General features: G+C 41.3%; 1 protein-coding gene across 5 annotated transcripts in view; it reads left to right on the plus strand.

Annotated features, from left to right (window-relative positions):
* LOC117360465 (sodium channel protein type 2 subunit alpha-like) overlaps positions 1–16,099 on the plus strand; it is a 526,898-nt gene extending 510,799 nt beyond the window's left edge. For 3 of the 5 annotated variants that reach the window (XM_033944238.1, XM_033944242.1, XM_033944240.1), the window contains one exon: positions 12,845–16,099. In XM_033944238.1, the coding sequence (XP_033800129.1) occupies positions 12,845–14,040 (1,196 nt within the window). In that variant the 3' untranslated portion in view covers positions 14,041–16,099. The remainder of the gene's footprint in view (positions 1–12,844) is intronic. The other 2 variants (XM_033944237.1, XM_033944239.1) reach the window with 1 other exon arrangement.
* Positions 16,100–16,715: the final 616 nt, after the last annotated feature.

A 16,715-nucleotide genomic window follows, 5' to 3' on the forward strand; every position in this document is an offset into this window, starting at 1 on the left:
CTATCAAAGCTCAAAGTGAACAAAGCCATGGGACCGGATAAACTGCACCCCAGAGTGCTTAGGGAATTGAGAGATGTCCTGGCGGAGCCGTTAGCTGCGCTCTTCAATCTTTCCCTAAGCACGGGAAGAGTCCCACTAGACTGGAAAACAGCTGACGTCATTCCGCCCCACAAAAAGGAATGCAAGTCGGAGACTGCAAATTACAGACCGGTAAGTCTCACATCAATAGTGTGTAAACTTATGGAAATGTTGATTAATCACAAATCCTGAGCGAAGAGAGGCTGAGGGATCCCCTCCAGCATGGATTTACAAAGGAAAGGTCCTGCCAATCCAATCTAATCAGCTTCTTTGATTGGGTAACAAAAAAGCTAGATATGGGAGAGTCCCTGGATGTCGTGTATTTGGACTTCAGTAAGGCTTTTGATAGTGTCCCACACCGCAGGTTATTGAACAAGATGAGTTCATTGGGACTAGGAGAAACATTGACTGCATGGGTTAAAGACTGGCTCAGTAGCAGACTCCAGAGGATTGTGGTCAATGGTACTCCCTCCGAAACATCGGAAGTGATCAGTGGAGTGTCGCAGGGCTCAGTCTTGAGTCCAATCCTATTTAACATCTTTGTATGGGACCTGCCTCAGGGACTTTGAGATAAAATTGCATTATTTGCCAATGACACTAAACTGTGCAACATAGTGGGCAAAAGCACCGTGCCAGACACTATGATGCAGGATCTACACTTACTAGAACAATGGTCCGCAACTTGGCAAGTGTAAGGTTATGCACCTTGGCAGTGGAAATCCACGCAGAACTTACACCCTGAATGGTGAGACCTTAGCAAAAACTATTGCAGAATGGGACCTAGGCATAATCATCAGTGAAGATATGAAGCCTGCCATTCAAGTAGAGAGAGCATCATCCAAGGCTAAACAAATGCTGGGTTGCATCTGTAGAAATTTTGTCAGCCGGAAGCTCGAAGTTATAATGCCATTGTACAGGTCCATGGTAAGACCTCATCTGGAATATTGTGTGGAGGCCACATTATCAAAAGGATGTGCTGAGAATGGAGTTGGTTCAGCGAATGGTCTCAGGCCTCAAGGATCTCCCATATGAAGAACATCTGGGTAAGTTGCAGCTATACTCTCTCGAGGAACGCAGAGAGAGGGGAGACATGATAGAGACGTTCAAATATGTTACTGGCCATATTGAGGTAGAAGAAGACATCTTTTTCCTTACAGGACCTATGGCAACAATAGGACATCAGTTAAAAATCAAGGGTGGGAGATTTCATGGTGACACTAGGAAGTACTTCTTTACCGAAAGGGTGGTTGATCGTTGAAATAATCTTCCACTTCAGGTAACTGAGGCCAGCAACGTGCTTGATTTTAAGAAAAAATGGGATAAGCATGTGGGTTCACTTCGACGAAGTGCTTAGGAGGGGAGGGTTCTTAGAGTGGGCAGACTTGTTGGGCCGATGGCCCTTTTCTGCCATCATATTCTATGTTTCTATGTTCCATCACCCTCCAGAATCTGACATCTCTCACTTCTTTGAGTCATCTGTCCTCCCTCCTAGTGTAAAATTTTTCTTTCCCTCCTCTCCACCACTATCATGTCTAACAATTCTCCTTCTTCTTCCTTTCCCCATGTATACCATCTCTCTTTCCCTCCCACTCCATGCACCTATGAACAACAATTTTCTTTTTCTCTTCCCTCCCCCCCTGGCAGCATCTGTCACTCTTTCCCTCACTTCCCAGCACCCCATCCATGTATCATCTGTCCTTCCCAACCCCCTCCCAGCCATGCAACATCTGTCCTTCCCTGTCTCCCCCCAGCCCATGTAGAATCTGTCCTTCCCAACCCTCTCCCAGCCTGAGCAACATATGTTCTTCCCTGCCTTCCCAACTGCCCTCCCATGCCATATCTCTCCCTATCCAACTATCCTATCCTCCTATATATCTCCCTCTATACCACCCCCAGGTCTACCATCTCTGCCTTTCTCTTTCCTTCTTCCCTTCAGGTATCTCATTCCCCTTTCCTTTACAGCACCCCACATCCAACTACTCTCTTTTTCTATCCAGATCATCACTAGTTCCCCCATGTTATTGTCCCAGCATGTCCTTCCCCTTCACCTCCGTTTGCATTTTTGTTTCAGGGGAATGCCGGCTACAGCAGCAACTCTGAAATGCAGCCTGCGGCCTTCCTTCCCGCGTTCCTTGTGTCGTGGCCATCCAGGCCATTGGGGTGGAACACAGCACAAGGAATGCGGGGAGGGAGGCCACACGCTGCGTTTCAGAGGCACTGCTGCAGCCGGCATTCCCCTGTAAAAAAAATGTCAGTGACTTAGCTGCCCTGTCCGCACCTCCCCCTCCTAACGCTAGCCCTGCAGCTCCAGACTTCCCCATCCCCACACCAGCTCTGGAGCTCCACCACCAACCAGCGCCTCACACTTCCGCTTCGTGATGTCACGCAGGGTCGCTATTATTGTAAAGGCAGCTGCGGTGCAGCATCCACCAGATGAGTCTTCTAATGTCGGCCTGCCCTGGAACTCTTGATTCAGCAGCCCCCGCCTAAGCAGGAACAGGAAGTTGCTGCTGAATCAAGAGTTCCGGGGCAGGCCGACGGCTACGGCTTCCTTTAAAATAATAGCAATGGTGGAGCAGGCGGGCAAGAAGGAAGGAAGAGGAGGTAAGCGTGGGGAACTGAAGCATCGGGAATTTGGGGGGAGGCCACAGCCCCTGTGGTCCCCCCAATTCCGAAGCCTATGGTAAGAACACTGAATGCTACAGTGATCATAAGAAGGCATCAAAATAGGACCTTTTTCTACATTTTCCAGAGTGATTCTATACTTTTATTCTGGTATTAGTGGAAAACATAATAGAGTATGTCAGAAGTCAATTTCCATGCTTTTCGATGGGAGAAATAGAAGAAATAAAGGTCATTTTTCCTCCCAGGATAAAATAACAATTATTGAGGGAAAGGGGAAGCTGCCTTGATTTTCCTCTACACCTAGCAGGAGTAAATTCATTCAGGCTAGTGGGGTGAATCAAATAAAAATTACATTTGTAAGGAAGCAAATTTCTAGTTCTGGGACACACAGAAAATGGAATCTGTTAAGACTATACAGAGACCTGCTCTGCCTCCTTGCATACTATGAATATCTTTATCTATCTTTATTGAAGTCTTCAAAACAAAAAGAGAGAGAAAAGAACAATACTGATTGTGGAATAGTTACTGAAGTGAATCAACCTCAAAACATGTAAGTTCAGGTCCTACATTATGCTGGTGGCCTAAAGAGGAAGAGAGAGGCTGCATAGACTGGGGGGTTGGCAAGGGAGGAAAAGAGAAAAGCTAAACAGGCAAGGGAAGGAAAGAAAAAGGCCTGCCCAAAATTGGCTGTCTGACTACGCCACTGCCTGATAGGAGTCTATTCTGTATAAATAGAGAAATAAGACAGCAGATAAAGGCCAAAGAGCTCATCCAGTCTACATTTCCAGAGCATCCACTATCTCTTCCTCTCCTTGAGAAATCCCACATGCTTGTTCTACACTCTTGAATATAGACACAGTTTTTGCCTCCACCACCTCTACTGGGAGACTATTCCACATATCTACAGCCCTTTCTGTTTAAAAAAAAAAAAAAGTATTTTCTTAGATTACTCCTGATCCTATCACCTCTTAACTTCATCTTATGTCCTCTCACTCAGGAGTTTATCTTCACTTGAAAAAAGCTCACCTGTACATTAATTCCATGGAGATATTTAAAAGTCTCAATCATATCTCCCTCTCTTCCGACTTTCTTCTAGAGTATATATATTGAGGTCTATAAGTCTGGTAGCTGCCCTCTGTACTGACTCCATGCTGTTTACATTTTTTTGAAGATGCGGTCTCCAGAATTGCACACAGTATTCAAAATGGAGCCTCACCAGAGACTTATGCAATGTCACTATTACTTCGTTTTACCTACAGGCCATTCCTCTCACTATGCACCCAAGTATTTTTCTGATTTTGACCACCACCTTTTCTACCTGTTTTGCCACCCTAAAAACATTAGATACGATCATCCCTAAGTCCCACTTTACCCCTTATACTATACCATTCGCTTGGATTTTTGCAGCCTAAGTACATGTTTTTTAGCATTAAATCTTAGTTGCTAATTTCTGGACTATTCTTCAAGCTTCACTGCGCCGGCGCTGTTTTCTGTGGTGGAAATATAACAGGAGCAGTGTTCAATCAAGCTCTGGCTTTCTCAATATATTTTCACTGTAAAGGAAATACGTTCTTAGAATATGCTGTAGTGTACTGGCTGGGACCTGTTATAGTTGGATCCAGCTCAGCAATTTGAGGAGCCCTGCACTTGTGGGTCATAGGACTCTGTGTTGATGGTTTGAGAGAGACCGGACTTGGACTTAATTCTGGTTGGGGTTGTGGAGGTCCTGAACTGGATCCTTTGACCCAGTATACCGACGGCTGTGTACTGCGATCTGCCCCTGGTTGGAAGCTGAAGAGGAGATGACTGATCTCGGGCGAGCGGCTTCCCGAGAGAGAGCAGTGCAGATACCGCGTTACAATCGATGACTGGCGGTTGAAGGATCTGGAGAAAGATTCCTGCGGAGTCAGCTATCAGAAAATGTTTAAAAGATCATGCCGGAGCAAGAGACTCAAACCCATGGTCGGTGCGGTCCTCTTCGCCACTTTTGCCTGTCCCTTACATACCTGGTTTCAGGCGACATGAGCCTGTTCAGCTCTTGCTCGGCCCGGGATCTGAAAACTTTTGCCCCGAAATCCCAGCATCCATCTATCCAACCTTTCTCCAGAGTTTCTCGCCGAAATTGAAGAGATCATGTGACGCGGGAACGTAACAGCAGCAAAGAAGGAGCTCCATGGTAACCTCAGCCCCGGTGATACCAATAAACAACTCGGCGCCTTATGACTGTTGCAGTGCTTTTGCCTCCTCCGCATGTATCCTGCATGCAAGACTTCAACAGCGTTGGTCTAGTCATCACCTGCCTACCCGAGATTCGGAGGACTTCTGCCCTGGTGTCCCGCTGTTCGTCGGCCCAGGTTGGCACAGTATTTACCCTAGTAACAACGGCACCAGCGTACACAGTCTTTCAACACCGGGCGGCTTTCCCACAAAGAGGGTAATCTAATAGTCACTGAGGGCCTCGAATGATGCTTGCTCCAAATTCATCTATGACGCTGAAACTGTGATTAAAGACACTATTTTTCACTTTTACTTTATTTTTCTTATCATATTATAAATTTTCTTTAACCTTATCTATTGTTTTTAATTCTGCCTTTATTATGTTCTATCTCCTTCATTTAAATTATCTCCAAAATTCTATTGTCCAACGGTTCTCCCTTTTACATCTATTCCTTTATTCTCCTCTCTTCCACTACCAAAGTACTATTCAGATCAATGCTGTCTAGTTAAAATGTTTAATCATAATCTTCTTCTTTATTTTTCACTTCTTTAACAACTTTCAGGTGCTTTAGTTAGATTGTGAGCCTTCGGGACAGTAAGGGAATTTATTAAGCACCTTTCTTACTTCTTATTTTTAATTTTAAATGTATATTTTCTTAAAACCGCTTAGAACCTAACGGATGTAGCGGTATACAAGAAATAAATTACATTACATTACTAGGTCCTTCCTCATGCTGTCCACATCCCAGGATGTCTATGTTATAGAGTTTGGTATCATCCACAAAAAGACAAACCTTATTGGATAGTCCTTTTGCAATGTCATTCACAAAGATGTTAAAAAGAGCCAGCTTAAAGACAAATCCCTGTAGCACTTCCCTAATAACATCCTTTTCTGTGAAGTAAACTCTATTTATCACTATCCTCTGTCTCATTCCACTTAACCAGTTCTTAACCCAGTCAGTCACTTTAGGACCCATACTAAGGGCACTTTGTTTATTTATCAGCTGTCTATGCGGAACCTTATCAAAGGCTTTGCTAAAATCCAAGTACACCACATCTAGTGCCCCTCCCATATTAAACTGTTTGGTTACCCAGTCAAAGAAGTCAAATCAGATTTGTCTGACAATATCTGCCTTGAGTAAAACCATGCTGCCTTTGTTCCTGCAGTTCATACAGTACTAAAAACCTCACAATATTCTGCTTGAGAAGAATTTCCATTTGTTTATTCATCACCAAGGTCAAACTAAGAGACCTGTAATTTCCAACCTTCTAATTACTTTCACTCTTGTGCAGAGAGGCCACATCTGCCCTTCTCCAGTCCTCTAGGAATACTCCAGACTCTAAAGAAGCATTAAGGTCAGCCAGGAGGAAATTTACCCTACATTGTGCTATGGAATGGAGGAGGAGATCCTTATTTGGAGGTGGAGCTTTGAGCCAACATATAAGGTCAATGGGGGATGCCCTTCTTTAAAATCAAGTCATGCTGCTGAAAAGATGGAGGAGAGAGGTTATTTATCCTGCACTGTGCTGTGGACTGGAGGAGAAGGACATCCCAGTTGGGAGATAGAGCTTTGAGCTGGTATCTGAGGTCATCAGGAAAAGCCTTTCCCGCACTTTAATATCAAGTCCTACCATGGAATGTGGCCCATGGATGCATGCCCATGGACATGTGGCCTAAGGAGCATGCCCCTTTGGAGCACCTTCAGAGCCATCTGAGAGAGCCATCTGACAGAACTACTGAAGATCTGCCTTGTTAGAATATCAGGTATTCAACTTATTTCTGCCTTTTACCAACATAGGCAAAAGGAAATGGGTAACTAAGTCTACCTCTCAGCTTAAAGAAAAGATTCAGGGGCGATGGACAAGTTTGCAATTGTTAACAGCACAGAGGGATATTATTAAGGATAAAACTTTGAACTCAGCTGTGGAGATTATTAGTCCTGAGGCCCCTTCTTTAAGTCCAAATTCCCAGTCAACGCCTAAACCACCCAATAAGCTATCAGATTCACCTTCAGTTACCTCTAGTTCTGTAGTAGGTATAGATGTGACTGGACAAATTTTAAATCATCAGTCTGAATCTGATATATCCCCCTTAGGAAAAGTTATTTCAGAAGCTGTTCTTTTAGACTCTTCTTTTAAAAGCTCTGTTCTTGTTGAGAGACCCTCTAAAACTTCTGTAAAACTTGTTCCTTTTGGGGGATTGTGAAAGCCTGAGTGAACTTTGCACATTCAGTCAGACACAATTTAAAGTTACAATAAAAACTCTTCATTGATTCACAAACCTCACAGGCTCGGGGAAGGCAAAATAGTCTCTTATTTCAAGTCAGTAGTCTAATTTCACTTCATAAGTCTTTGAATATCATATGGGTTAAAGAGCTGAATATACTGTTTATGGTTACTGATTGCCACACTCCAAACACTGGTTACAACAGTTTATTCAGCATGAAAAGTTAGCATACCTTAGCCAAGCAGATAACAACCATCTCACTTTGACAGTTTTCCTTCCAACTCCACTCCTTACCAGGACTTCTCAACCCACTGCTAGGTAAGGTTTCTCCTTCTTGAGAACTCCTCTCATGGCCTCTCTCAGGGAAGTCTCTTGCTCTGGGACCTCTCTTACTGACTTCACTCTGGGGCATAGGAACTCCTTTTTGCCTGAGTCCCACCCTATGACTCAGCAGATTTGCCCCACCTACACTAAGGTGGCTTATACTTCTATTCTGTAAGCTGTGGGCTGTGTAATGGTGTAATTGCTGTATCAGTGAGGGAGTACCCCTTCCTCACATCAACCCTAATAGATTGAGTGCCTGCTTCCACCAGGGAAATCCCCCAAAAGGCTGAGTACAACTATTCCTAAGGGCACCCAGGACCTCTCACTCATATCCTGGAGATTGCCCCATCAGTCAACTATCCGTGTCACCCCATTCCAGCAGCATTCACTCCATGAGAATTCCACTGTGGCAGCCAGTCCTGAGAATTTGTCACTAGCTTCCCAGGGCCAGGCTTGCATTCCTGCATGAAATCTTTCCAGAACTCTGGAGTATCCGACACGTCCCCCTCCTTAGGATCAGCTTGCCTTCTGTAGCCCCACCAGAGTGTACTGGAACTGTTTCTCTCAGCCTTCTGCTTGTTCCTTCAAGGTTGTCTCAAACTGGCTAGTCACTTCCTCTAGCCACTTCCATGCTTTGCTCCTATACAGTTCCACTTCAAGTAGCTGGGCATGCTTCTGCATCATCTGCTCCTGTAATACTTATATCACAGCATTCAACTGTGCCACTTTCTCCTGGTGCTCCTGCACTCCAATACTTTCGATATTGAGCTGATACTGTGTCTCCACAAGTTTTGTTTTTTAAAAAAAATTTGTTTTTATTTATAACCTTCTTTTTACAGAGTGCTACACAATTTAAACATACACAATACAAATCAAACACATTTAAAACATAAACAGGCAAGCGACCAGCGCTTATACCTAAACAAAACATCAATTTCCATATTTCATATTACAAAACAAGTGTCTCTTCAACAACTTCTTAAAAACACCGAGATTACCCTGTGGCCGATGCAAGAAAATGTGCTTGTTCATGTAATGTTCAATTTCAGATACCTAACCGGGGGAACAAGCAAGCCTGCGTGATGGACAGAGTAAGTTTTGATATGTTTGCTTTGTTTTAAGTGCTGGGGTGGACATACTTCTCTTTTTAATACAATACCTGTCCATTACTCTGTCAATAGACTTGAAATAATTAGATACTCCCCTCCTTCTGTTTGACTACTGGTCAGCTGTTCAGACTGGTCCTTTTTCAATTAAAATACAACTGGGTCACAAAGGCCTTCTAAAAAAAACTAGAAAATCAGGGCGAGACCTCAAATATATCCCCGCTCAGGCCTCTCATGCATCACCTAACTTTCAACAAATATCCTCTGCTTACCTGAATGACACCACATGTGAGAATATGCCTGCTTGTCCTTGGAGAAAGCAGGCATGATTTTAAGCCAAGGAACATCTGTCTGCTACAATCCAGGTCACTTCTAGCCATAGAAGCTTTGATGTTAGGATGGGGTGCTCATTTAAATGGCCTCCCCAATCACGGAGTATGGTTTATCACCATGAACAAACCCTCCATATCAGTTCTCAAACTGCGAGCAATAGGCAACTTTCTCAAAGCATTCCAGGACCATCTCTTCAAACAGATAGTCTTTATCTGTACAGACAATCGAAGGGCTGGGATCTCACCCTCTTTGCATGGAAGCAGTAGAAATTTGGAATTGGGAAACTGCTAGCAGCATACTTCTCGGAGCAACTTACTTAACATGGAAGGAGAATGTCTTGGCAGCCAAATTGAACATACTACTTCAGTCTCACAAATGGTCTCTCAGCACATCTATCTTACATCAGATTTTTTCTAATTGGAGGACACCGGACATAGATCTCTCCACTTCTCACAACAACAAACTTCGACAGTTCTGCTATAGACTCTGCATCATTGCATCACATCTGATGCCTTTCTCATTTGTTTGGGGGGGAGAGATTCCTCTACGCATTTCCTACAATACCTCTCATTGGAGAAACTCTACTCAGACAGATCAGAGGCATCATGATCCTCATAGTACCATTTTGACCACGCCAGGTTTGGTTTCCACTCTTCCAAGAGCTCTCTGAGATGAAACCCTGGATGTTACAACCATTCCTGATGCAGAACAAGAGATCCCTTCTTCACCCCCTCCCCCCCCCCCTCAATAGCACCAACAGCTTGGTTCCTTTCAGTGAACAAGTACATACTTTCTGCCTCTGGGCTGCAGCATCTAGAAAACCCTCCACTCAGAGCTGCTATTGCTTCAAACAGATGAGATTCTCTTCCTGGTGTGCATCATATTCTCTAGAACCCATTACATGTCTGCTTCCATCCATACTGAACTACTTCTCCACATTTCTAACTCCAGTCTAAAAAAACAGTTTGGTTGAGTTCATCTGTTATCAGTGTATCTATCCCCTTGGTAGTTTGTTTCATGAAATGTCTATGCCACTTGAAATCACATATCAAGCCTCCACCTACTGCTTGGGATCTTAACATAGTACTATCTGATCTAATGAAGTCTTCCTCTGAGCCACTTACATCTTTTTCTCTCATACTTCTCACTTGCAAAGGCAGTGCCCTCACCTCTGCACACCATGTGAGTGAACTTCAAGCTCTTGTGTCTGATCATTCCTACATAAGATTTTTACCATGACAGAGTACTTTGAACTCATCCAAAATTCCTGCCTAAAGTCATCTCAGAATTCCACCTCAACCAGTCCATATCTCTGCCTGTTTTCTTTCCAAAACCACGTACGCATTTTTGAGGAGATAGCTCTTCCTATACCTTGGACTGCAAATGTGCTCTGGCATACTAACTGGACTAGACTAAATCATAGAGGATCCTTCCAGCTTTTTGTGGCTTTTGACCCTAACAGACTCGGAGTTCCTGTTACAAGGGAAAACCAACTCTACTTGGTTAGCAGACTTTATGTTCTTCACATGTACTCAGGCTGGGCTAATGCTCTAGGGCTATGTGACGGGCCATGTGACAGCCCATAATGTTTGAGCTATGTTTAGTGGCTCATTTCCACTCTGCATACCTTTATTTCTCACTCCTGTTTGGAACAAGTTTGAACAAGCAGCTCTGCAAAATCTTTTCTCTACCTGAGCACCAACGTTTTCTCCAAACCTCTTGGGTTTTACTAGGCTCATGTTTACATATCAATTATCCTTCTCCAGAAACAGGATAATGAATATATAAATATGTGTGAATATGCCTGTTTGTCCTCGGAGAAAGCAGGCATGTATTCTCACAACCTGCCCACTTCCCCTAGTTAGCTTCTTAGCTTTGTTACTAAATTGATGGTCCTGTGAGCTGACATCAAGCAGGAAGTTCCCAACATGTACGCGGTATGGACACTGCCAAAAGATTTAAAGTGATAGGGCACTTTGTAGTGTCTGTACCAGGTTCCTTGGATGATGTCATCCACATGTGAGAATATATACCTGCTGTCCTTGGAGAACACCTGCTACAGGTAAATAACTTTGCTTTATAGTGTTGCTGCATAGTAGGTGTACACATTCTACCAAATAAGCATTGCTGCTGGCTTATACAAAGCCACAATAGAGGTTTTTACCATGGGCTGGCAAGGTAAATGCTCTGACGCTCATGGAATTCCTATGTGTGTCGGAGTATTGATCTCTCTGGCCCGCAGTAGAAACCTCTACCATGGCTTTGTAAAAGGAGCTCTATGTCAGATATGTGCTTTTATATGGAATAGTGCTTAGGCAAAAGTTTAGCATTTGTATACATATATGCACTCATATATATCATTCGTGTAATCATTTACACATGTAATGTGTGCATAAATGTTGTCTTCCTTTTTAAATTTACCCTCTAGGTGTAGAGCCTATGCAGTAACTGTTGGGGTACACCCAACATCTTCCCATATAGTTACAACACAGGAAAAATGCTATATGTACAGAGAGATAGCACAGATGCACTTCATTAAAATGCATCTGCATAATTTGCATTGATGACTGCGCCCTATTTTCAGCCAAACTTAGGAGCATAACATTTCAGCTGAAAAGGTATCTTGTTTTAGGAGCTTAAAATTATATTCTTAAATTTAGGGATGTCATTTGTTTGTTCTAGATTTATAAGCTTCATTCCCAAATTTATTTTCCCAACCCTAAATCTGCCCATGTTGCCATCTATTTTTTTATGCTCCTAAAGTAAGAGTTTAGTGAAATTTATATATTCAGCCCTAGTAAATTCTCAGAGACCAGTTTATGAGCATTTCTCTCAAAGCATAAATCTTTTGAATATTGGCCAATATGGGCCATATTTTATATATACCCCCTCTTTTACTAAGGTGCGCTAACCGATTAGCACATGCTAATTAACACTAATGCATCCATAGACTAATATGTACGCGTTAGCATTTAGCGTGTGCTAAATTGATTAGCATACACTAATCGGTTAGCGCACCTTAGTAAAAGAGGGCCATAGTGTCTAAAAAATTGACGCTCACTAGAACGATGTGCGCACTTTTTATAGAATTGCGCTTAGTGCCTGTGTGCGATGCATAATTTAGGCGCACCCATTTAGGCTATCTAAAACCAGGCCTAAATGCCTGCGCCTAAGTTGGGTGTGGATTGGACATATTCTATAACAATGCACATAACTTTTAGGAATACCCCCAATCCACCTATGATTTGCCCCTGGTCATGCCCCTTTTCAAATTCATGCACTGCTGCTGGCATGTACGTTTTATAGAATTGTGCTTTCCAAAATTTGTGCACAACTTTTAATCTGTCCCAATTAGCGTCAGTTACAATGTTTTAATTGCTAATTATCAGCACCAATTAGGCCAATTAATTACGTTGTGTACATAACTTGGCTTTGCATATCAACATATGTGTACATCTTTAGGTGCCATATACAGAATTGGGAGGTATGTGTTTAACTGTAAGTTGTACTTCACGCCCATACCTTGATTATAACTGCCCATTTCTGCCCATATCTAGAATATGCAGGTACTATGTGAATTAGCACACACTGTCACTGCTTACTGCAGAAAGAATAGCTTCAATATTCTACTCTGAAATGGCAAAAGGAAGCAAGTGCCCTTTTTTACTGAAGCACTTGCTTCCTTTTGTCATTGCAAGGCAGAATACTATACTAAGATTTGCAAAAGAATTACATTTGAAAATGATAATTTGTTTTGATTTAATGGTTAGCTGTTTGCTTGTGTTAACATAGGTGCATGTTTGAAATGCTGTAATTGGGTGAGACTGACTGTAGCATTTATATAGACATCAGACTGATGCGATATATATGAATGTGCTGTTTCTCTTAGAATGCAATTTCTGGTTTTACTAAGTAGCTTTATGTTTTTTTACAGGTATGTTTCTATCCGAAATCATTGAGAAATATTTTGTGTCTCCCACCTTGTTCAGAGTTATAAGGCTTGCAAGGATAGGTCGAATTCTTCGTCTGATCAAAGGTGCAAAAGGAATTCGAACTTTACTTTTTGCATTGATGATGTCACTTCCTGCTTTATTTAACATTGGTCTCCTGCTCTTCCTGGTGATGTTTATCTATGCCATATTTGGAATGTCCAATTTTGCTTATGTTAAAAAGGAATCTGGGATTGATGATATGTTCAATTTTGAAACCTTTGGCAACAGCATGATCTGTTTGTTTCAAATCACCACATCTGCTGGTTGGGATGGTTTGCTAGCACCAATTCTTAATAGTGGAAGTCCAGACTGTGACCCTAATATAGCACATCCAGGAAGCTCTTATACAGGAGACTGTGGCAATCCATCTGTTGGGATTACTTTTTTTGTCAGTTATATTATAATATCATTTTTAGTCGTAGTAAATATGTATATTGCTGTTATTTTGGAGAACTTTAGTGTAGCTACAGAAGAAAGTGCTGAACCTTTGGGTGAAGATGATTTTGAAATGTTCTATGAAGTATGGGAAAAATTTGATCCAGGTGCAACCCAATTCATAAAATATGATGAGTTGACAAATTTTGCAGATGCACTGGATCCTCCCCTTCGCATACCAAAACCAAACAAAGTTCAACTTATTGCAATGGATCTCCCCATGGTAACTGGTGACAAAATTCACTGCCTTGATATTTTATTTGCTTTTACAAAGCGTGTTTTGGGAGAAGGTGGAGAAATGGATTCTCTTCGTCAACCAATGGAGGAACGATTTATGGCTTCCAATCCTTCCAAAGTATCCTATGAGCCAATTACAACCACGTTACGGCGCAAACAAGAGGAACTTTCTGCTATTGTTATCCAGCGTTGCTACAGAAATTATCTTTTAAGGAAAACTATTAAAAAAGCTTCATTTATGTATAGCAATGATAAAAGCAAAGGAAGAGAGAGCTTGCTAATGAGAAAAGATACAGTTGGTGGTAAGTTACTTGGAAATGCAACAACAGAAAAGAATGACATGACTCCCTCCACAACTTCTCCACCTTCATATGAAAGTGTTACGAAGCCAGACAAAGAGAAACATGAAAAGGACAAGATAGAAAAAGAGGATAAAGGCAAAGATGTCAGGGAGAGTGAAAAATGAAGCATACATTTTTTTCTTTAGTGAGGAAAACTGCTTACCACCTGTGAAGATGACTTCTTTTTGACCATAGAACTCATTTAGGAGTTCTATGCCAAATTGACAGTTCTTACATGTATGTACTTATGGTCAGTGCCTAAGATAAGACAGTGACCCCTTATCAGGAAACTGTGATTTTATAAAACAGGGGAACAACCATGATTAGAGGTTACTGTTTTTAGTCCCAACTGGTGTGCTGAATGGGAAAGTCTAAATGGCTACTCAGACTGTGGTGACCAGTTAAAGGGATGCACAACTAAAAAAATTTGTGTGTGTTGAACAATTAAGGACATCTATTGTATCCACTGTGTGCATTTCAACTGCCATATTTGCCATGTATTTACAATGTCTTTGTTGTATTCACCGTTTTGTTTCAATTCATAAGTTATTATATTTGACTATTTTTATAAAGGAATTTTATTTTGGGAAGGAAGATCTATGTTCAGTACTACTTTACAGGTATGAGGACCAGGTATTGAGATGTATCTTTCTATATAACATTCAAAAAAATGATTTGCATGAAAGCATGCTGGACTCAAGAGATTGTGCATGGAAAACCATGAAGCCACAAAAAAGCAACAGATTTTTAACTGCTTCAGTGTTTCAGGGTGACATTAAATGTTGAGGTGCTTAATTATTCATGTTGTGATACATCCGGAGAAGTCTTTTGATGTGCCTGTAATATCCCATACAGTCAAGAAACAGGTGAGGGAATGATGTCTTTTTATGTAGATCATCAAATTTCAGCTAGGACTTCATTACAAAATCTGGAGAAACAAATACTTTTCCTTAGGTGCTCTTTTGTATAAGAAGTGATTGAATCTGGCCTAGAGACATAAATTAATCCCAAATTGTCTAAAACAAACCCATGAAAAATTACTTCACTGTTAATGTTTCACCATCTGTAACTGTCAGTTAGGTTGACATGTTATATACCTACAAAATTTCCTGTTTTAATATGTAAATAGTTACTTTACCCTGTGGTGGATTTTTCAGCAAACAAACAAGGACCTGAGCACAGTATTTACTGCATCAAATATGTAGCACAATGAGTGTAGTTTGCAAGCTTTCAACAATTAATATATATTCTGTACCAATATAAATAGTTTGGACGCAATCATTGATGCATGTTTATATTGCCTGTGCTGCTATATGCTAGTTCTTCCACTGTCCAGAAGTCTTTAACATAGAAAGCCATATGTCAGTGGTAAAGTAAGACAAATTGTTCAACAAGACCTCATTCCTTTCTGTCATTAAGCAATAGTTTGCAGTTATTTAAAACTTGCCTTGGTTTTGCATTTTGAAAGTTTAAGTTGACTCCACTTGGCCATCAGCCACTTCCGTGGATATACTGCAAACTGTTTGAAAAGATGTGGTGAGAGTTTTCTATTAATATAAATATTGTAAATATTCACTTTATTTTATTTTTAAGCATTTTGTACATAAGAAATGAAAATTACCTTCAGGTTGATGTCGCGATCATGTACCTTACGTTTCCTCCATAGCACTATGTCACTGAAGAGCTTCACAGCTATGAAAAGGATCACTACAGAGTTTGGCTTTTCGATTACATTTGCACACCTTCGCTGAAAACATGATTTGTGTACAATGGGGACCACAATCCACTAGCTTTTGGAAGAGTTCTACTTGTAATTAGAAACCGAGAGGAGCGTTTTATGTGAACACTGCCTGCATCCAGCTTTTTAAAGAAAACATTTTCTTTTACACAATTCTTAATCTTTTCCAGAGTTTTGTTTACATAAATTATTTTTCTTCTTGATTCATGCTGCACTAGAATTGTCCTACATAGAATATGGGATCTGTTTCTCAGTCATTTGGGGTTTTATTTCATAAAGAAGAGGAGTGGGTTTTGCATAATCAAACATGGCAGTCATGTTGCGTTTCTTACACAAGCAAGTTAAACGTAGATTCCTACTTTTACTAGAGCTATTGACTTGTAGCGTGTTAGTGAACTGCATGCAGGAAAATGCTATTACCTAAAATAACAGCGAAGTACATTACAAACAAGCCAAAAGAAATAAAGATTACTTTTTTATTGTATAAAACCTTGCCTGATGGTGATTTCTTTTTAAAACAAATAAGGAAATCAGTCAACAACAAGGAAAGCTTATATTAATGGCACTTTGTAGTATCAAGTATGGTGATGAGTCTTCCACAATCCTTCGCTCTTCAAATGATCAAACAATATTTATATTTTCCTGTCATGAATTATACTTATCCATTTCTTTGTGGTAGTTTCTGGATTCATTTTAAATGTCTTGGATATATTGAAGGGCCCTTTTACCAAGCTGAGTTAAGCGCTAACTCTTGCTTAAACACAGCAAAATAGCCTAACGCGGGATGTGCTAGAGTGCTGTGCACAGTAATTATTTTTGTAATTTGGGGGGGTCAGGGTATGTTGGGGCAGAGAATGGGTATGGGTGCGCTGATTAGCTAAGCATCTATATTACACCACACTAACTGGTTAGTGCATTCATAATGTAGAAGCCCTTAGCAAATAAGGCCCTGATTCAATAAAGTCCGCCTGAAGTTAGGCGTTTATATTAGCACTGATTCTATAAAACTTAGACACCCATTATAGAACCTAAGCGTGCTTAGTGGCGCTTAGCATCCTAACA

Source organism: Geotrypetes seraphini, chromosome 5, assembly GCF_902459505.1.
Source record: "Geotrypetes seraphini chromosome 5, aGeoSer1.1, whole genome shotgun sequence".
In the NCBI taxonomy this organism is placed as follows: domain Eukaryota; kingdom Metazoa; phylum Chordata; class Amphibia; order Gymnophiona; family Dermophiidae; genus Geotrypetes; species Geotrypetes seraphini.